Below are 21,661 nucleotides of genomic sequence, written 5' to 3' on the forward strand. Positions count from 1 at the left end.
CACCCCTTGTGTCTGCCCTCCTCGCCAACAGCAGCTCTCTTGTCGAGCTGTCGCCGCCCTCTTCCTCGTCGTCCTCTTCGTCCCTCGCTGCTGTGGCCCTTCGTGCTGCCGCACCACCCCATACGGCTCACTCTCTCTCTCCGTCTCCCCCGTTTTCCTTTACCTGTGTCTTTGCCGTGCTTTTGCTGACCTCTGACGCGCACACACCCACGCCCACGCCCACACCCGCACGCGCACACACCCACGCCCACACCCGCACACGCACACACGCGAACGCCAATGCTCAGCAGCCACAGAAGACGGCCTTTTCGGCTTCTTTTCTCTCTTTTAAACTGTTTTGTCTTTCCTTCTCGTCGCCAGCTCGTTCGCGTGTATGTGGGCCAACGTGGGCGTCGCTCCTGCCTCCTGCCCCCGCCTGTGCCTGCTCCCTTAGCTGCAGAGGACTGGATACATCGACTTGGCACCTGGGTGCACGCAGCGCCAGCGACCTCGGCGCACACGTGGCCGATAGTGACAGATACACCTACACACCCTCCCACCCACCCACGAACACTGCGCCTATGCCTTCGAGCAGCACCATTGCAGTAGACGCCGCGGCTGCACTGCGTCAGGCGACCGTGGCAGACGCCTTTAACGTTGCAGAGACAGCAGCACCTGGGGCGGACGATGTACAGATAGCGCATGCAGCTTTACCCCCCGCCCCCGCTCCCGCCGCTGCCGCCGCTGCACCTGGAAACGCGAGCGGCGCTCCTAGGCTGAGTGCACCACAGCTGAACTGCCAGGCAGCAGTGGTGCGCATTGGTGACATGTTTGGGGAGTTCTCGTGCAGCGTGTTCCGCGTGGGTGCTGGCAGCAACGCTTGCGGCGCCAATAATCCGTCTTTACACACATCGCGGGCAGCCGCATCTTCGCGTGCATTTTACAAGCGTGGTGGCGCGTCCATGCCCTCGCCGGCGGCCGCAACGCTGACGGAAATGGCGGCGAACTGCCAGCACGACAGCCAGCACGAAGGCGCCGCCGCTGCCGCCGCCGATGCTATCGCCACACGAGACGTGCCGCTTGGCACGACGTCGACCGTAGCGGCTGTAGATGGTTCAGCGACAGCAGACGTGGGCTTTCCTGTCAATTGCGAGGCGGAGGGGGTGCCTCGGTGGGAGCTGCTCATCTACGCGGTACTGCACGAAGAGCAGGGCGGTGGCGCCGGCGCCGCGGCGTCGTCTGGCGCTCGGAACCGGTACCGCGGTGAGCACACCAGTGCTGCTCCTCAACTCCCTGGCGATGCGTCGACAGCAGCAGATGGCAGCAGCGAGGATGGCGGTGATGACGAGTGCCCCCTGCCGGATGGCGCCAAGTTGTACTTTCAGCAGACAATGCCGACGACGAAGCTGTCCAAGGTGGTAAAGCTGGAGGCGGGGCGGCGTTATACTGTGCGCGTGCGTTGCTATAGCCGAGCCGATGTGCGCTGGAGTGCGTGGTCGGCACCGATACAGACCGCCACACTGTTTCCCGTCGAGACGCGCCTTGGCGAGATCGGCTCTGACTACGTGCACTGCACTTGGGACCGCTCGGCGCAGCGCAACGAGGACGGGCTGGCGCACGAGACGGATGCCGCGACGACGGAGTGGGCGCGCAGCATCCCTGACTTTGAGCTACGGCTGCTGCGAGAGTCCGACATGGCGGAGCACTACCACGGCACTTTCGAGGCCGGCTGCCGCTCTGCCACCATACGCGACTTACAGTCTGGGACTCGCTACATTGTTCTCATGCGGTACCGCACCGTCATTCGCACCATGCGGGAGTGGACAGAGGCCACGCGGCTGATCACGGAGAGTGCGCTGGAGGTGCGACTCATCGCTCGCGGCGAGGACATCTTTACTTTCTCCTGGGCCCGCGAAGCGCAGGAGGGTGCCGCGAAGGCGCCAGCGAGCAAACGCACTTCGACCACCGTTGCCAATGACCCGCTGTTCGACGAGGCGCGCGACGACGATGCCGCCGTCGCCGCCTTCGGCTACCTGCAGCCACGAACGGCTGTGCACGAGTACGAGCTCACCATCGAGAGCCCCGGGCTGCGCTTTGACCCGATCACGGTGCCCGCCTCCGTCTGCCAGTACACAATGACGGACATGTTCCCGAGCACAACGTACTCGGTCTGCGTGCGCGCGCTTTCGGCGGAGGGGCGGTGGAGCGGCCGCTCCGCCCCGCTCAAGCTGCGCACGGCGATCCGTCCCGTCGTATCGGTGGCCGTGATCGGAGAGTCGTTCGCGTCGTTTATGTGGTCGCGTAAGGGTGGGGAGGAGCCACACGAGTCTCAGCTGCAGTACCGCGTGCAGAGCATGACCTCTGCGTACCACCAAGCCGAGACCGTTGACCTCGCACCGTCGTCGTCGCCGACGGGGCATCCGCGCCGCTTGCTGCACCTCGAGCATCTCCGCTCCGGCAGCGACTACACCGTCTCCCTCCGCATCGCCATCGAGGGCACATGGGGCATCTGGACGGAGCCACAGCGCTTCACAACCGCGCCGAGCCTCGCGCTCACGTTTCTCGAGCGCGGCGAGGACTTCCTTACGTTGAACTGGCCTTCCGCCGATCTCGCAGCTGAGCTGAGGGAGGACGATACCAACGGTGCAGCTGCCGAAACACTGCCAGTCTACAACATCGTCGTCGTGAAGGTGGACGATCTCGGTGAGCGGACGGTCGTGCTCAACGAGCGCGTCACGCGTGACCCTAGCCAGCGCGGCTTCCGCGTCAACGACCTCGAGGCTGACACAACTTACGACGTGCAGTGCCGAACGTGGCAGCACAACCCCCTGACCGGATTTGAGGACTGGGGGGAGATGTCGACGCCAGTGCGAATGCGCACGCTGCAGGCCGTCGCCCTGCACGTCTGGGATGTCGGCGAGGATTTCATTCACATCATCTGGCGCCGCGGACTGTCGGAGGCAAGCACGGGGCCGGCAGAAACCGCTAGCGCTACCGGTGATAACGCAGCGGCTGCGGCAGCCGAGTGGGACCACCTGAGGTACGAGGTGGTGATGGGGTGCGTGGAGACCGGCGAGGACGCGATACTGCATCGCCACGTCCTTGACACGAGCTACACCTTTACTCAACTGAAACCGTCGACGACCTACACGATCGCCGTGCGCGCGTGCGATGAGCATGGACAGTGGGGCTTGTGGAGCCGTGCCAAGGTCCGCACGCCCGCCTCTATGAAGACCACAATTCACGAGATCGGCGAGGATTTTGTGCGGCTGGTGTGGCAGCGGTGCGCTGCGCGGGACGACGCCGATCTGAGCGGCGTGACGGTGGCCGATATGTTCGTCGCCAAGTACAGTATTCTCGCGTACGGGCGGGAGCTACCTGGTATGCCGGTGATGCCGCATACGCAGAGCGGCTACGAGGCCGGCGGCGGCCGCTCTGACATTGCCCGATTCGAAGTTGTGTCGAGCGAGCACACGTCGTTGCGCGTCGGCGACCTTCTGCCCGACCGCGAGTACGTTGCCGTGGTGCGGGCGGCCACGTCGAGCGGGCGGTGGGGACTGTGGAGCCGCCCGGTGCGCTTCCGCACCAACCCGCAGTTCCGCATTCCGACACATCAACTGACGATTGGCGAGAACTACGTGAAGGTTGTGTGGGGCCGTGGTGAGGCAGAGGCGTCTCGGCTGGCACCCGCCGAGCGGGACGACAACAGCGAAGACGGCGAGGTGCACCTCGGCGACTGGAGCATCACCGGGCAGGAGCTGCGCATCAGCGGTGTGACGACCCAGTACGCGAGGCAGTACGCCCTTGGCGCGGATGTGCGGGAGCTGAAGGTGTGTGATCTGCTACCGGCCAGCGCCTACACGATTCAGATTCGAGTGCGTGGGCGTTCGGGCAGCTGGGGCCTGTGGTCCTCTCCGGTACCGATCCTGACGCGTGGCACAATCGCCGTCACGACGGACGAGGTGGCCGAGGACTTCATCACGGTGCGGTGGGAGCGGCGCAAGGTCGCCAATCCGCATCAGTACCCCACCGGGCATGGCGTCGTTACGTCATATCACCTGCGCGTCTACAACGCGTATGAGGTGCACACGGAAACCTTCCTGGGCGACGGTGACTGCCCGTACCGCGTGACGGGGCTCAAGGCGAACACATACTACTGCGTCGAGCTCAAGGCGAACTACAATGACGAGGAGTGGGGTCTGTGGAGCGTGCCACTGTGGTGTCTGACAATGCAGCCCATGCGAATTCATGCCAAGCTCATCTCAGAGGAGTTTTGCTGTCTGCAGCTCAGACGTCCCAATCAGCAGCGCCGCCTGCCGGAGGACGACGACAACCCACCAACGGAGGATCGCGTCCTGGCGCACGGCAGGCTGCGCCCGATGATTCTGCTGTGCGTCACGGCACCGGTGTTATCCAAGGCACCATACCACAGCGCTGCCGTCGCGCCAGAGCAGTCGAAGGCGGCACTCCTGAACGATGCTCTGCCACCCGATGCCACTCATCAGCGACTCATCTATCAGACAGAGCTGCTGAGCAGCGCCGAGACGGTGGAGTACACAGTGCCAAACCTCAAGTGCAACACGGTGTACAGCGTGTCGGTGCGCACGAAGCTGGCAAATGGCGAGTGGGGCATGTGGTCCCCGTCGCTCGTTTTCGCCACGGTGCCAGCCATGCGAATCTCCTTCACCACCATTGGCGAGAGCTTCGTCAGCGTGGAGTGGGTGCGGCACTCGCAGGTTGTCCCGCCGCAGATCGCGAACCCAGAGCAGGTGGTGTTCGGCGTCGCTACGATCACCGCCTCGCGAGTGCGGGTGCGGGAGAGCGGTGGCGCCTACCAACACACGTACACGGTGGAGGGCGCGACGAGCTCGCTGCGCATCGACCACCTGACGCCGGCGACCACCTACATGGTTTGTGTGCAGACCTTCAACGACAACTACGAGTGGGGTGTGTGGAGCGAGGAGCAGAAGGTGCGGACAGTGCCTGGCATGGACATCCACGTGCAGCACGTCTCGGAGGATGCGCTATGGGTGTCTTGGTCGCGCCGCACCGACCTCGACGTCGCCGGGGACGCCAACACGGTTTTCAACGTCAACATCTCCGCCCGCGCATATGAGGTGTGCCTCATCGGCGAGGGCGGCTTCACCTACAGGCAGGAGACGGACTCGACAAGTCTGTTTTTTCGCGGGCTGATGCCGGACGCGGTGTATACAATTTACGTACGCGCGCTCTTCGTGCAGTCGGAGTACTGGGGACTGTGGTCGGCGCAGGCCTTTCGCACAAAGCCACGAATGCGCGTCACGTTTGGCAACATTGGCGAGCACTTCGTCATGCTGGAATGGCGCCGCCACCTGCCGAAACCGACAGACGCGGAAGTGCGACTGCTGCTGGAAGACGACAGCAACGCCGACGTGGCCCACGGCTCGGACGAGTTGCAGCAGAACGGGGTGCTACCGCCTTTGAGTGACGGCGAGTTCGGCAGAAGCGCCGTGACGGCGCTGGCGCGCGCCGTCGCGACCCGCCAGCGATTTTCCATCGCGGAGACAGAGGATGTTGTGCAGCTCTACCGCTTCAAGGTCCAGCGCGTCGGCGAGGCGCACAGCCTGATCTACAACATTGCCCCTACCGTGAGTGGGTTCTGCCTTCATGACCTGCAGCCCTCGTCGGAGTATCGCGTGTGGGTGTGTGCGAAGGGGCACGAGGGTGTGTGGGGCTTCTGGAGCGAGGAGTCGCGTGTGCGCACGCTGCCGCGGCTGAGACTGGAGGTGCTGAATATCGGCGAGGACTACGTGCGAGCAGAATGGAGGCGAGGGGCGTGGGAGGGGGCGTGCATGGCGGATGGCGATGGTGCAGAGGTCCGGCAGGTCGACGGGGCTGTCAGCGGGTACGAGATTAGGGTACTGGACGGCGCCAGCACGGTTGCCGCCACAACCACGACAACGTTCCGCGAAACCGCCGCCACGCTTTCGGGTCTTCGACTTTCAACACTCTACACGATCCAGGTGCGGGCCAAGGACACGTACGACGCGTGGGGGCTCTGGAGTGACCCGGTGCCGTTCTACACGTTAAAGCCCGTCGGCGTGAGGCTGCAGCGCGTCGGTGAGACGTTTGTGGACGCGCAGTGGTCGCGTCAGATGCACCGCCTGCACCCGCAGCACGCGCACGACGAGGTGGCCGAGGCGGGCAGCGACGTGGCAGGGATGCAGATGGACGAGAAGGGCGTGCTGCACCCCGATGAGCGCGTGACGCGTTGGCACTTGCGTGTGTCGTGCAATCGCGTCTTTGCCGGCATGCCGCAGACAGACGACTACCGCGAGCTGTACACTGAGGAAGGGGAGCAGGCGCTCCGCATCGACGGGCTGCTGCCTCACGCCACCTACTCCATTGCCGTGCGCGGCCTCAACAATGGCGGTGACTGGGGCCATTGGAGCCCGGCGGCCGAGGTGACCACGTGCCCGCTGCTGAAAGTCGGAGTGGAGGTGGCTGGGGAGACCTTCCTGCAGCTTGCGTGGCGACGGCCAGCAACGCGGAGCGGACTGGCGACGACGACAGCGGTGGACCAACACGACGACAAGGGCAGCGCTGACGTGAGTGTACCAGGCAGCGATGGCGGCGTGGATGACAGCACGCACAGCGAGGTGCAGCTCGTTGAGAACACGTCGCATGTGTTGAGCACGGCCATTTCCCACGCCGGCGCATCGCATGGCGAGAACGGTGACGACGAGGGTGAGTATTCCGCGCTACCGTTCTTCCACAGCACGCCGCTTGGGACGTACCTGTGCTTTCCATCCGACTCAGGGGTGCACAACTTCCAAGTAACGATCCGCCCGATGCCGACGGAGTTGGCGTTTGACGAGACGGACGAGCCGCTCGTCGACGGCGCGCGCGTGTATGAGACAACGCAGCCGGCGCTGCGCCTCGGCAATCTTTTGCCGGGAACTCGCTACGCCATATCGGTGCGAGAGCAGCAGGTGGATGAAGAGGGTTGCCTTGTCGCGGGCGAGTGGGGCGCACCTTCAGAGGTGGTCTGCACGCAGACGGTGCCCCCGATGCAGGTAACTACGCAGGAGATTGGTGAGGACTACTGTATGGTGGAGTGGCGCCGCGCCGCTGAGGCGCCTGCCGCGGACAACTTCGCGCACGGTGCACCTTCCATGTCAGCGGAGGGCCGGACCACGGCGGCGGCAGCGATGCTGACCACCGCTGCCTGGACGATGGCTTGCTACAAGTCTGTCGAGTTCGAACTGCAAACGCGCCGCCTGAACATGGACGGGACGTCGCTGCGCGACGACCCTCTCGCCCTGGACTCCGTCGTCTCGCTGCCGAGCAGCGTCAGCACGCACCACATATCGGGTCTCGTCCCCAGCAGTGTCTATGAGGTCCGCGTGCGGGCGAAGATAGAGAACGCGCATTGGGGGATGTGGAGCCCGGCGACGCGCTTCGTGACGCAGAGCCGGGTCGAACTGCACGTCGATCAAGTGCAGGAGGTGGCGGTGCTTGTCTCATGGTGCCGCCCGCGTGCAACGCACACGCGCAGCGGCACCATCAACCACGTGCAGGCCGAGAAGCGCGAGTGGTGCCTGGCAACGGGGTCTGCGGAGAACCAGGAGGACTTAGACAACGAGGATGCAGCCGAAGAGCAGGTGGAGTTGTCCGGCTCCGAAGTGGCACGTCCCGCGACGACAGCAGGGATTTTCGGCTCGCAGGTGATTCAGGCGGACTATGCAGTGCACGAGTACGAACTCATCCTTGAAGGAATCAGCGTCGACGAGCGGCGGCGCCTCACCTTCACGCAGGAAACCCAGTCTACCCTCATCGAAGACCTTCAGCAGGACCAGTTGTACTGCCTTTCGATTCGGTCTCTCAGCGAGAAGCAGCACTGGTCGCGCTTCTCGACCAAGGTCACGGTTCTGACGCTGGCCTGCGTACAGGTGCAGGTGGCGCAGCGCACGGAGTGCACCGCGCGGCTGGAGTGGTTCAGGCCGCAACCGGATGTGGGCAAGTTTACCGAGCTGCTGGCGCGCCACCAGCGAGACGCCTTGCACCAATGCGACGACCGCGAGCGACGCGAGCTGCTAGAGATGAAGCGCAAGATCCAGGAGCAGGAGAGCAAGGGGGAGCCCACGACGGCGGTGGCTGGCTGGACAAACCCGGTGACGCGCGAGGAGCACAACACTCTGCTGCGGGAGGAGGCCACACGGCACTACCAGGCTGAGCACATCGTGGTGGGCGACGCGGACTGCACCGGCTATGAGCTACTCGTGACACTGCAGAAGGGAGAAGTCTGCCTGCCCTTCATCGCCGCCATCGAGACGCTGCGACGATGTCGGCCAGGCGGCGTGGCGACAGCGGCGAGCACGCGTGAAGGAATGATGGCCGCGAAGCGAAGTGTGCACGCCGGCTCGATGATGAACGGCGGCAACCGCGGCTTCGCCAGCGCCGGCAATGGCAGCTTCCACGACTGCAGGCGCCACGAGCTAGTCAAGACGCCGACGTCCCCTGATGCAGCGCCCACGGGGAGTCTGCCTGCCAGCACCGACTCTGTCACCCTGCTTAACGTGCAGCTGCGTTCGTGCGTGTCGCAGGTCCTTCTGCAGGGGCTGAGCCCCGACGCCGTCTTCTCGGCGCAGGTCCGCGCGCGCGGTGTGCCGGACTCGTGGCAGCCGTGGAGCCGACCTGCCGTGATAGAGACGCTGCCTTTGCTACAGCTCGACCAGAGCCGCTTCGGTGAGCACTACATTAACCTGTACTGGTACCGCGGTGACCCGGGCACGATGGATGCGGTGTCGCAGGAGGCGGAAGAGTTCCGACGACTCCAGCGTGAGTTCCACAACTTCACCGAGCGCGGCCTGGAAGAGCAGCGGAGCGTTCTGGGGGCGGCGGCGTACGCGTCACTTGTGAACCGTCTGCGCCGGCTGCGCATGCTGCGGCGACTCTCCGCGGCTCGCGCGAAGCAGCATGCGGATGGCGAGATGGGGCTGCTGGTGGACCCCTCGTGCCCTGTGCAGGGCTTCCAACTGCGCGTCATTGATGAGGTGGGCACCATCTCGGAGAACTACCTGCCCAACAACCAATACCACGACCTCACCGCCCCGCCGACGCTTAGCTTTACCGCGACGGGGCTGCATCCGAACAGCTTGTACGTGTGCTGCCTGTGTCCGTACTACGGCGACGACGTGTGGGGGTGCTGGACGGCGCCGCTCAAGTTCATGACACATCACATCATTCAGCTCGAAATGACGTACATCAGCGAGACCTTCGTTGACCTGCAGTGGTGGCGGCTGGACAACAAGCCGACTTCTCCGCTGGACGAGCACGATACCCTGCTAAGTAGCCGCTACACAGAGGAGGTGCAGGTATACCAGCTCCGCATCACGCACGAAGACGCCGTAACAGGCCAAGAGGTGGAGGAGTTCCGCAATATGCGGGCCTGCAACGTGCTGCGGATCGATGCCTTGCTGCCCGACATGAAGTACACCATCGCCGTGAGGGAGTGGGATCCAAAGGGCGATTGGGGCTTGTGGTCGGCCGCGTGCTCGTGCGTCACATTACCCAGCATCGAAACGACCGTGACGGATGTGAAGGAGAGCAGCGCGAGGGTGTCATGGCGTCGCATGACGCCGCGAATCGACTACGAGAACGACATGCACGTGCTCGAGGACAACTCCGAGATAACCGGGTTCTACCTGCGACTGGAGGAGGTGCCACTGCGCACGAACTCTGCCGCGGTGTCACCAACGGTGAGGGCTACGTCAGCCCACCGCTCGTCTTCGCCGACGGGCGTCTCTGACCCGTGCTCTGACGGCGTAGAGGTGCTGTCGATGAGCATGGGTGACGTCGGGATGCCGAACAACTCCTTCCACGACGCCACAGGCACGCCTTTAGAAGAGAAGCCGCGGGCCGCCGAAGCTGACGAGCTTGAAGGCACGCTGGCGTTCGGCTTCCAACGCGGCGGCCCTCTGCCACCGGAGGCGCATCCGCAGCTGCACGACGGGCTTGTGCCCGACAGCGTTGACGACAGCGGCGAAGCGGCCCGGCTGTCACATGGTCAGTGCCAGCACTACCTGCTCGTGAAGCGGATCACTTCCAGCACGGAGCTGGAGTCCCACCTCAGCGATCTGCATCCCCAGACGGTCTACCGGGTGCAGGTGATGGCAGAAACGACAGGCGGGCAGGTGGGGCCGTGGTCGCCGCCGCACTTCTTCATCACCACGCCGCAGCTGCGCCTCTCCGCCGACCTCATTGATGAGCACTACGTCTCACTGCAGTGGGGGCGGCGGCCGCTGGCCCCGCTAGCGGCTCAGATTGGTGGTCGCGGGGTCACCAGCACCAGCGGCGTAGCTGGGTTCTTTTCGGAAAGCAATACCTTTGAAAGCATGGAGGGAGGCGGGAACGCGGCGGCGGCTGCAGGCGTGCTGGTGACGCTGCCGACTTCGAAGGTGCTTCACTACGAGCTGGAGGTGCGCGGCGGAGCGGGGACCGACTTCGCGTTCTGTACCCGCATTGAGTCGGCTGCCGCAAGCGGTGCCTTTCGCGTCACGGGGCTGGCCATGGACTCTGTGTACGTCGCGCGAGTTCGCTCCTTCAGCGACGCGGGAGAGGCCAGCTTCTGGTCGCCTGTGCTCACCTTTGTGACGCTCCGGCAGCTGGTCGTCCACCCGCAAGAGATCACCGAGAACACAATCGAGATGAACTGGGCTCGCCCCGAGCAAATCCCAGAGCAGTACCTGGCCTGCGCGGCCTTCGAAACGGCGGCCGGCATGGAGACGAACGCAGCGCTGGCTGCTGTGCCAGCGATGTCGGAGGCGTCTGCCTCAGTCACTACGCTGGTGTTGCAGTCGGCGCCGGCTGCAATGCGCAGCCACCGAGTGGTGTGCGTCGGCGACCGCGAAGCCGTGAAGTACCAGGTACGTGTCTATCACGCCACGGAGCAGACGGCACCGCGGATGCTCATGGACAAGCACCTTAACGGCAACGTCACGAAGTTTCTGGTGCACTCGCTTGCTCCGAACAGTGTGTACCTGCTCTACGTGCGTGCCATCAACTGCGACGGTGTGTGGAGCGAGTGGTCGGAGGGGCGCTGCGTCTACACGATGAAGCCGTTGGTGTCCAGCATTGCCACCGTCGGCGAAGATTTCGTTCGTGTGCGATGGTCCCGCGAAGCTCCAGAGGAGCTGCACTACACACTGAGCACGGCGAACACCGCCACGGCTGCAGGAGGCCACAGGCGCAGCGTCGCCGCCGCCGCGACTGACGCGGATGGAGAGGGTGAGGAGGACGAGGCGACGGAGCACGTCGAACGCCCGCTGCCGGACGACGCTGACACTGACGCGCAGGCGATCTCGCCGAACAAGCCAAGCACGGACTCACCAGACGTGTCACGGATGTGGCAGCACGAGCGTCGCTTCCGTCTGCACGATCAACCTGCCGAGGTCGGCGTTGTTTACTGCAGCGCCCTCACGTCGATTCAGTCCTTCACCATCTCCGTCCGCCGCTCGGATGAGGCGGAGGGGTGCACGGTCGAGGTACCCGGGCACGTGAGCAAGCACACGCTGCCGGCGCTGCAGCCCGACTGCGTTTACCTCATCTGCGTCCAGGCCCAGTACCGGAGCGGGGAACGCGGCCCGTGGAGCGATGTCGTGCTTAGCGGCACCTACAACCTGTTGGCCATGGACGTCAAGGAGGTCGGCGAGGACTACGTCTCGGCCAGCTGGCAGCGCAAGCCGAACACGATCCACATGGCATCGCTGCAAATTGGCCAGGTGGAGGAGACGGTGTGCTACGAAGTGCGGATTCGCGATTACACGGACGTCCCACTCGGCGAGGAGGAGGGCGGGGCGGCTCAGCACCGCGACAGCGAGGGCCGCAGCGTCTTCTTGCACGCGAATCAGCGCCACAGCATCCTGCGCGAGCTGCTATCGAACCATCGGTACCGCCTCTCTGTGCGGCGCTGGTATCGTCCACGCGACGGCTTCGCAAAAACCGCTATGACGACGGCCCCAGCGACATCGACCTCGACGACGCGCAGCTCCGTCTCCAACGCTTTAGAGGGGCACAGGAGCGTTGGTGAGGACAACGACCAAGACGGAGCAGGTGATGAGGAGCAGAAAAGGACGACAGAGGAGGTGGAGGAGATGCCGCTGCTGCCCGCCGCGCCGACGGTGCTGCAGCTGTACGAGCAGACAACCCACACTGTGATGGACGCGGCTCTGCGCGAGTCGATGGAGAAGGCGAAGGCTGCCCCGGGTGTGTGGAGTGACTCCGAGTACGTCGTGACGCTGCGCGACATGGTATGCTCGGTGGAGCGGGTTGGCGAAGAGTACTTCCAGCTCCTCTGGGCTCGCGACCCGCGCGCTATACCGCTGCCGGTGCGCCGTGCCATGCCGGTGAAGCCGGTCCAGAACTACCAGCTGCGCATCGACGAGCTGCTGCGCAACGGGTCAGGGGTGGAGACGAGCCGCGGCAGCAACACGCTGCACCTGGACGAGCTTATGGCGCCCACAGAGACATCGTACTTCAACAAGGCGCTAAAGCCGAACACGCTCTACAAGGTGGAGGTGCGGTGCTGCATCGAAAAGATGTGGGGCCGATGGAGCCGCCCGGTGTACATCATCACGCAGCCGTGCCTGCAGGTGGAGGTAAGCCGCATTGGCGAGGAGTGCGCGACAATCGCGTGGCACAGACCCCGCGAGGGGCTCACACTGCCTGACGGTGAGGTGGCCGTGATTGGGGACGAGGAGGGGGTGGACGGCTCGTATCAGCTGGAGCTGTCTGGGGTATGCTTCAACTACCAGATATCCAAACGCTTCAAGGCGTCGCGCACAAGCTACACAGTGAAGCACCTCGACGCGGACGCGCTCTACTCGGTGCGTGTGCGCTCCGGCGATGGAATTAACCAGGCTTGCAGCCTGTGGAGCGCCACAACGTGCTTCGCTACGTTGAAGCCGATCCAGGTCGTGGTGTCAATGCCAACCGAGCAGTTCGTCCATGTGGAATGGCGCCGGCCCACACAGACCGCCGAGGAGTACGCTGAGCGACTCGAGCAGCAGGCGGGGCCAGCAGCGGCGCCGTCACTGACCCTCGCTGCGAATGCCGCCGCTGTGCAGTCGCAGCAGCAGCAAGACAGCGGCGAGGGCACCCGCAGCGAATCAGTATCCCCCACGGGGTCGGCGCCGCACCCGAGCGGCGCTGTGCAACTTGGCAACCCCGGCTCTCTCGCGTTCCACTTATGCGTCTTCAACACGCAGAAGACACCGTCCGTGGCGGTGGTGGACAAGCAGTTCCACAAGGACGTGTCGCACTACCGCGTCGGTGGGCTGGTTGCCGACACACCATACGCTATCATCGTTCGCGCCTGCTGCGAGGCCACCAATGACTGGGGTCTCTGGAGCGAGGAACGCACCTTCCGCACGCTGAAGCTGCTGGCGCCGACGGTCTCGAGCGCTGGCGAGACGTACGCGGAGCTGACGTGGGAGCGGAGCGAGAGCGATTCGCGCGGCGCCGGCGGTGGCTCTGTAGGGTCTCCCAGCGCCGCTTTAGGCGCGCCTACACTGCCGACGAAGTATCTCCTGGTCATCCGTTCCACGCAAGCCGGCATACTTGAGCGCGAGATATCGGCCGAGGAGTGTCGTAACACGGCGACGCCGATGCAGGAGGGATACCTGGATTCCTCGTACCGCCTGACCCAGCTCCAGCCGGGCACCGAGTACGTCGTCGCACTGCAGCCCTGCTACGGCGGTGGCGACTGGGGCTTGTGGTCACAAGCAGCTACCTTCACTACGTTGTATCCGGTGAAGCTGACGGCGAAAATCACCAAGGATACGGTGGACCTCAGCTGGGGCCGCTGCCGCCCTTCGTCGGCCGTCGGCTTTGTGGAAGACGTCGACTTTACCGAAGCGGGGACAGTAGGACCTTGCAGTGGCAACTCCACTGGCGTGTCACAGGAGCCCGCGGCGGCCGGCACGATGCCCGCCGGTTCCCGCTCCGTGTCACGCTACCAGCTCGTGGTGTACTCGGAGGCCGACATGGCTGCCCTGCATTCGTGCGCGTCATCGATGGAGGGCAGCTTGGCGCAGCAGCACTTCTCCAGCTTACTTTTCTTCCCAAGCACGGCACCCAGTCAGGAGGGACGCCCTGGCGAACGCAGCGCCGCTGCGGCGCCGCACCAGAGAAGCAGCCTGAAGCACCGGCAACGGCAGGAAGGGGCTGCGATCCACACGGCTGCACGACTTCACAGCAGCCTCAGCGGCTCCCTCGACTCACTGACGAACGCCGCCCAGACGACGATCCCAGACATGGATGTGGCGGCACTCGCCAACCTCGATGGCGGCAAAGCCTTGCCTTCGCCGTCCAAGGAATCGCTCTTCCTAAAGCAGTACGACTTGACGGATGCAGCGGTCTCAGCGGCGCTGCACAGTCCCCACCTCCAGGGCAACAGCCCCCGCGGCGGCACTTCTGCCCTCGCCGGAACATGGTCCTCCACATCCTCGATGCATGAGCGCATTGAGGGGCTCACACCGGACACGACGTATGTGGCGCGCCTCCGCGCAATGGACCTATTCGGGAACTGGGGTACGCCAGTAGAGGTGCGGTTCGTGACACCGCCGCCGGCCCCGACGCAGGTGGTGCTGCGGCGCGTGAATGCACAGTTTTGCTCGCTGCAGTGGTCCACTCCGGAGGGGGCCGCTGCCGAGACGGAGTCTGCCGCGCCGCGCGGAAGCTACCGCTACGTCATTGAGCAGTGCTTTGTGCAGACCGATCGGCCACTGTCGGCCGGCACCACCATCATCGGCGGCGGCGGCGGTGGCGGTGGCGCGAGTGCGCGCAAGGCTGGTGGGGCAGGCGCTTCTAGCGGGCCCGTGGCCACCCTCGCAGCGGCTGGATGGCACGTCATAGACACCGTCGAGGACACAAACGTCTGCGCTGTGCTGATCAGTGGCTTACTCTCACGTATGCGATGTCGCGTCAAGTGTGCGCGACGCATTGCGGCGGCGTCCGCCCACGACGCAGGCTCCGGAGCCGTCACTGCGGTGCCGGTGCCAGACGAACACCTCGGCCCGTACAGCGACTACTCGGAGGCAGTCGCGGTGTCCAGCGGCACCCCGCCGGAGGGCGTGGTGGATCCACATCTCACGACGCTGTCGCAGAATGCCGCCACGCTTGAGTGGCTGCCGCCACCAAAACCGTCCGAGGCTGCTGCGGGACGCTACACCCGCCCCGTCTACCGCATATACCTGGCGAATACGACAGACCAGCCGTACCCTGTGCTGCTCGCCACAGTGCACCGGCCGACGTACGTCCTGACAAACCTGACGCCGTCCACGACGTACACGGTGCAGATCGTCGCCGAGAACCCCGACGGCGTGAGCTTCCTTAACCCGATACTGCGTTTTCACACCAAGTCCGAGGAGGACCAGACGGTCTCGCGGCGCGGCGAAGGCGGCGATACAAGCGGTGGGGCAGCGGAGCAGGCAGCGCCACTGGCCGAGCTTGTACCGTTCCATGGCCTCCGCGCTGCGCTGACCGATGACGGCCCCGCTGCGGTGGACGGCGGCGCCGACGTCGCTGATATTCCTACGGCTGTGCGGCGGTCTCTGCTGCTGCCAACTCTGCCGGCGTCTCATCGGCGACGCGGCGGACGCGGTGGTGCGGCGGGGCGGGCCCCCCGATCGAGCTCGAAGCGGAAGGCAATCAGTGGCTCAGGCCATGCGAAGACGCGGGGCTCGTCTGGAGCGACCGGCAGGGGCGCAGGAAAGCACAAGTCTCGCACCCGCCGCCGCTCTTCATCGGCCGTGGGCTCTAAGCGACTCAGCAACGCGGCGCCCGAAACAACCCGCGAGGCACCGCCGACAGCTGGCAGCTTCCTCCCTCAACTCGCTAAGACCTTGTAGCCCTCTCCCCTCCGCCCTCAGCAACCGTCGTGGAGCGTGTCGGTGCCTCTCTGTAAGTGTGTTTCATTGTGTTGGCTCACTGCTGACGGCACGTGCGTTCGTGTCGCACTCTGCTCGACTATCTCACGTGTGGCACGCATACCGATGCCCCATGTGCGCGTTGTACTCCCTTTCTTCTTTCGTTGTGTGCCCTTCTCGGCATACACGTTACCTCCGCTCTCCCCCGACCCGCCTTTGCCCACCAACGCTGCGGCTTCGCTTCTTTTTTTTTTCGGCTTTCTCCCACTGCCTTCGTTCATGAAGCCCCTCCCTGGACCTCTGGCGCCTCACTCGGCCGGGCACGCGCGCAGCATACAGAGAAGTTGTGCAGGCCACGTTATAGCTGCACATGCACCGTTGGAGCGGCGGCTTTCGCTGTGTTTGGTGCACCAGCTGTGGTCGACTGATGAGTGGGATGTGGAGAGATGCTTGACTTCTATTTTTTTTTTTTCGCTTTGGACGTTGTACCATCCTCCAGCGCGTGCTGGCAGCCATTTGTGCATGCATGTCGGGGATACACGTGCACACTACTCATGCGCGACTCTTGTTGAGACGGCTCGCCTTCTGGCAGAGGCGATCCGTGGGCGTGGGTCCTCGTGCGTGTGCGTGTGGTGTGCAGGCCTGTGCACCGCAGACGTTGAACTACTCCACTTTTCTTTGTGCGACCAGCTACGGCGTGCCCTCCGCCTCCTCACGCGCTTCTCCTTACACAGACACCTGACGCACGCGTGGGGGAGGGGGCGGGGAGGAGCTGCGTTGGATGGACTTCCCCTTCTTTTCCCTTTCCCTTTGTTTCTCTCGGTGCAGTCCGAGTGATGTACATTGACTGGTATGATGATCCACCGCGAGGTGGAACGCATCGCCGTGCACACGGCACGCCGCTGTCACGATCGCCCGCACTACTAGCGCTACCCGTGCGCTGGCACGGAAATGTGGGTGTGGGGCTCCGCGCCTTTTCCCTTTTTATGTGTTTTTCTCTTTTTGTGTCTCCCCCCGCCTGGCACTGTGTCTGTGATGACGATGATGCGTGAGGTATGTGTGGGGGTGGGGGTGGGTGGGAGACGTGCGCGCGTGCGTGCGCCCTTCCACTTCACTTTGAACGCTCACGCCGAGTCGCTCTTTGCTTTCGTTTCTTCGCGCTCCCTCGTGGCACGACGTGCACAGACATCCATACATCTCCCACTCTCTCTATGTGGGTGTGCACACGCACACACACACACACACACATATATATATATAGATGTATGCATGCATACGCGCGTATATAACTGCATGGCGTGTGGATGTGAAGCCATCTGGTTTGTAACGCCCGCAGGTGGGCTTGTGTGTGCCTGCGTGCGTGTGCACGTGAGTGTCGTTTGCCATTATCGTTTAGTGACGCCGATCGATGCCCCCCCTCTCCCCCTCTTCTCTCGGGCGTTTGCTTTGGCTTTGTTCGATGTCCGTCATGTACAGCGTAGATTTCGTCCGTGTCTTTTGAACTCGCCACCCTCTCCCCCCGAAGCTCGCAAGAAGATCAACCGGATAGACGTAAAGGCGGTAGGAAGTAGACACACCCGCCTGCAAGTGCCGCCATGACGGTGTCTGGAGCACTCGAGAGGGGTTGATGCACCGTGGATGGCGGAGCACGTCGCGCTGGAAGAAGCAGGCGAAAGGGGAACCACATCCCACCCCGCCCTTTACTGGCGGAACGTGCGACATCCATGTGCCGCGCGACCCAGGTACCGGGTTCTCATGGAAAGCGCGACCTAGGAACAGGTACGCAGACGCGCATATCAGTCGTCACAGGACTGGAGAGTGTGTGGGAGAGGGAGAATGCTGACACCACAAGCGCGCTCTCATCCCACCCTCTCTTCGCGGTCCTCACGGCCGTTGCCTTCCATCCCCAACAGTACTGCTCTCGTCTCGCAGCGCTTAGGAGTGATGTGAATGTCTGTTGACGCGGCCCCACCGTCTAACTCCTCGTTTCTTCTCCACCTTCCCTTGCTCATCCCTCGCAGCCGGCGCGTCTCTCACAGGAAAAACGACGACTTGCCCCTTTATTGTGCATGCGTGTCTGTGCGCATATCCTTCTCGCTATCTCGACTCTCGCGCTTTTTCCGGAGACATCACGTGTGCATTGGGACTTCAGCGTCCGAGAGGCCCTTACGATCAAGTGAGCATGGAAGGAGGAGGGCGCTTTAGCACCACCGATACGCCTGGACGCTCCGCACGCACCAAGCAAGAGACGGGAGGGGGTGGGCTCGAGCGCCTTCAGCTGCACGCCCCCTCTTTCCTCGACTCATAGAGATATAGGAAACACACACCCATCATCGAACTTATTGCACAGAAGGCAGTGTGCTTCCACTCGCCTCCCCCCCCCACACACACACACCCCGAAGACGCACACCTGCAGACGCAGGGAGTGCCATAGGAAAGACCCTTACCCTTCAGGGTGCGCAAGTGTGTCTGTGTGCTTGTCTTGACCTGCCTGCCGTGAGAGCCGCCTCATATGCGAACGTCGACAGGATGAGCGATGACCTCTTTGACATCTTCAACGGCGACACGCCACCGCTCGCGCCGGTTGACGAGGTGATGGTGGAGGTGGGAGATGCATCTGCGCCGTCCGCGACCTTACCTGAGCCGCGCACGGGTTCGTTGACCTCGACAACTCCGGCGACGCGTCTCGATGGCACCGGCGATGCTCCCACGATATCCCTCTCCACCCGCTCGTCTGCATCACCAGCGGCGCTGAATCTGCTTCCGATTGCGCGCACATCGTCCTCAGCATCTTCCCCGCCACCCACCGCGACCACCGCCTTGGTGGACGGCTTTCTTTCTCCAGACTCTCTGCCGCAGTCGTTTGCTCACTATGAGCGCGGCGCTGCCCCTTCGCTGCCGCGCACGCGCTGCGCGACGCCTTTGCCTCTACCCCCGAGCGCGAGTGGCGGCGTCACCGTCATCAAAGCTGCCCCTTCGCCATCGGCGACTTCGACTGCGGAAAATAGACGGCGATCCTCTCACGGTGATAGGGGCGGTGCCGCGCCAAGAGAGGGTGCGGCTTCCAGACTCGCGTCCGCACCACCGCCATCAGCGCTAATTACGGAGCCGCTCAGTCGCATCCGCGTTCGCCATGCCACCCTCAGCCTTGAACAGCTCAGTGTGCGACTGGCTGAGTTCCCATTCGCCTCGTTCGACCTGTTTCGCGGCATGTCGCGCCGCAGCGATGAGGCGGTGGCCCGCACTTGCGTTGGCGTTGTCACGCGCAAGTCGGATCCGAGGCAGAGCACAACGGCCACCCGCTCCTCACGCTACGCTGTGCTGACACTGTGGAACATGGAGAGCATCTCGCCAGCGCCGGAGACGGAGCTCAGCGTTCTGCTCTGCGGCAGCGCGTTTGACTTTCTTTACAGCCGCCTGGCCACTGGCACAGTTGTGGCTCTTAGCAACGTCGCGCGGTGCGCACGACGAGCCTCTGCGCCGGCGCACGACACCGACGAGGTGCTGCTGCGCGTGGCGGATAGCGAGGCTGTCCGCCAGCTGGGCTTTGCCGCTGACCTCGGCACTTGCGCGTCCGTGACTTACAAGTCGAAGGAGCGTTGCCACACCATGGTGAACACGCAGCGGTCGCAACACTGCATCTACCACGTCGCAGGCCTTCGAAAGGCTGCGCGAAGCGGCGACACTGTAGGAACGGAACGCAACGCGACGCATGGTGCGCGAGGTGCTAGCGCCTCGTCTCTTGGAGCTCCTGCAACCATGAAGGGCAGCACCCTCACCACGCACCTTACCCTCTCCGGAGCACAGCAACGGCTTGCCGCCTTGGCGCCGGCCGGCGTCGCGCAGCGGCTAGCAGACCACCACCCTGCAGGCAGCAGCGGCCGTGCGTCACACCGTAGTGGCCCAGTGACGAACAGCAGGCTGGCTGCCTCGCAGCAGATGCTTCGACAGACGTCGTTTTTCGCCGTGCGCGGCGCCACCGGGCTTCCTGTCGAGAATGCCGCTCTCCGCAACTGCGTGAACTCGGCCGCCTCCGGTGTGTACGGCGGTGTGCAGACTGGCGCGCCTCTGGCGCTGCGGCAGCAGGTCGGTCTGCGTCCCGCCGCGAGCTACCCCTCGGCACATAAGCTTGGCGTGACATCGCGTGGTCGTGATGTGCTGGAGGCCGCCCGCCAGCAGGCCGTCCACCACGAGGAAGAAAAGTTGCTTCGGCGACAACTGCGCCGCGGGAGGACAGCTAGCACTACAGGGGAAGGGCTGCCAAATCATGCGCGCACTGACGGCGGCGGCAGCAGCGGTGGCGATGCTCTCAATGTGGATGCCCGAGCCCCAAGTCGTAGCACCGAAGGCGTCACTGGTGGCAGGGGCACGAGAACGCCGTCGACCGCCGGCGCGCAGAAGCGTGCGCGAATGGAGGTAGCGCCGTCGTCCTCCCTTGCGACCTTCACGGAGCATGCTACCTCTCCTTGTTCTTATTCGTCGTCGCCGTCGTTTTCACCAGTCGCCTCAACAGCCAGCGCCGCCACCGCGACGTTGAGAGACGGGGCGGATGGTAACCGAGTGGAGGCACTGCGACAGCAGTTCCAGCCACTGCGTCGCGGCGCATCAGCCCCCTTCACGCCTATCAGAAGCCACGGCGCCGTACATGCCGTCATCGCGTCGCCGCAGCAGAGGGACCACCGCCACAGCGTTGTGATGTCCAGCGCCGTCGGCTCCGCTACAGGCGCCTCCGCGTCGCAAAACGCGCTATTCCGTGCCGCTATCGAAGCTGCGCGGGACGTCACGAGCAACTCGACAGAAAGCACGAAGTCGCCGCCCGAGGTGTCTACGAGTGCGTCGGCGAAGTTGCACGAAGCTGAAGACGGCGCGGCGTCCGCTCTCACGCTCCTTGGATCGGTAGCGGACGGTATCCACAGCGCACATGATCACTTGCGCAGCGAATCCGACCGGCAGCAACTGCTCTGCTTCGTGAACAAGCAAATCACAAGGGAGAAGGCGCTGGAGGCGCTGGAGGCGATCACGGAGCAGCAGATCAGGGCTCACTACTGCTATGCGTGCCGCTGCTGGTACGGGCAGCCGCCAACGACCTGCGTAGAGCAGCACCACCGTGTGGAGCTGAAGCCGACGCTGAAGAAGTACATCAAGTGCGAGCACTGCAACTACAAGACGTTTGTGATTGGCGGTGAAGAGGCGAAGGGCTGGAGGGTGTACCCGCGTTGCCCGCGCTGCCATCAGTCAAGTTTCTGGGTCCGCGGCGACGCGGCACTGCAGGTGCCCGTCGTGGTGGAGGCACCCCCGCCCCCGTGAGAGGAGGGGGCCACAGCGTAGAAGGAGTTGCAGAAAGCGTGCGCGAGAAAAGAAAGGACAACCGTGACGGACCACGCTCAGCGTGAGCTATCGTGGTGGCGTAGAGAGGATTTCCACATGGGCCGCAGCAAAGGCAGCACAACGGGCTCGCATGGTCACCGCCGCTTATGCGCTGCACCGCACCTTCTCCAACGTCCTCAATGCTTTCTCGCTTCTCACCACCACTACCGCCTTCTCTCTCCCGGCCCTTCGTACGTCTACATGTTTCTCGTGATGGATGAAGGCCGCTATGCACGCGCAGGTGCTTATCTCTATCTGTGTCGCTCTCCGCTGCGTGCTCCCTAACACCGTGTCCACCGGATCGCCTTCTCTCTCTGTCCCCTGAAGCGTCTCATTGCTGCGTAGACGGGCGCTTCCTTATTCGTTTCGGCGCTCTCCCCACCACTCCCCACCTGCTGCTGCTGAGG

The 21,661-nt window shown here is 63.9% G+C and overlaps 2 protein-coding genes across 2 annotated transcripts; both read left to right on the plus strand.

Moving 5' to 3' along the window:
- Positions 1 to 560: 560 nt before the first annotated feature.
- Positions 561 to 15,869, plus strand: LINJ_26_2400 (conserved hypothetical protein; the record flags this gene model as incomplete). Its single annotated transcript, XM_001470540.2, has 1 exon — positions 561 to 15,869. One exon carries the CDS (start codon positions 561 to 563, stop codon positions 15,867 to 15,869), a length of 15,309 nt encoding a protein of 5,102 aa, XP_001470577.2.
- Positions 15,870 to 18,416: 2,547 nt separating this feature from the next.
- LINJ_26_2410 (conserved hypothetical protein) lies at positions 18,417 to 21,194 on the plus strand (the record flags this gene model as incomplete). Its single annotated transcript, XM_001470541.1, has 1 exon — positions 18,417 to 21,194. The coding sequence occupies one exon, from the start codon at positions 18,417 to 18,419 to the stop codon at positions 21,192 to 21,194; it is 2,778 nt and encodes a 925-aa protein (XP_001470578.1).
- Between the last annotated feature and the right edge of the window lie 467 nt (positions 21,195 to 21,661).

Source organism: Leishmania infantum, chromosome 26, assembly GCF_000002875.2.
Source record: "Leishmania infantum JPCM5 genome chromosome 26".
NCBI lineage: Eukaryota > Euglenozoa > Kinetoplastea > Trypanosomatida > Trypanosomatidae > Leishmania > Leishmania infantum.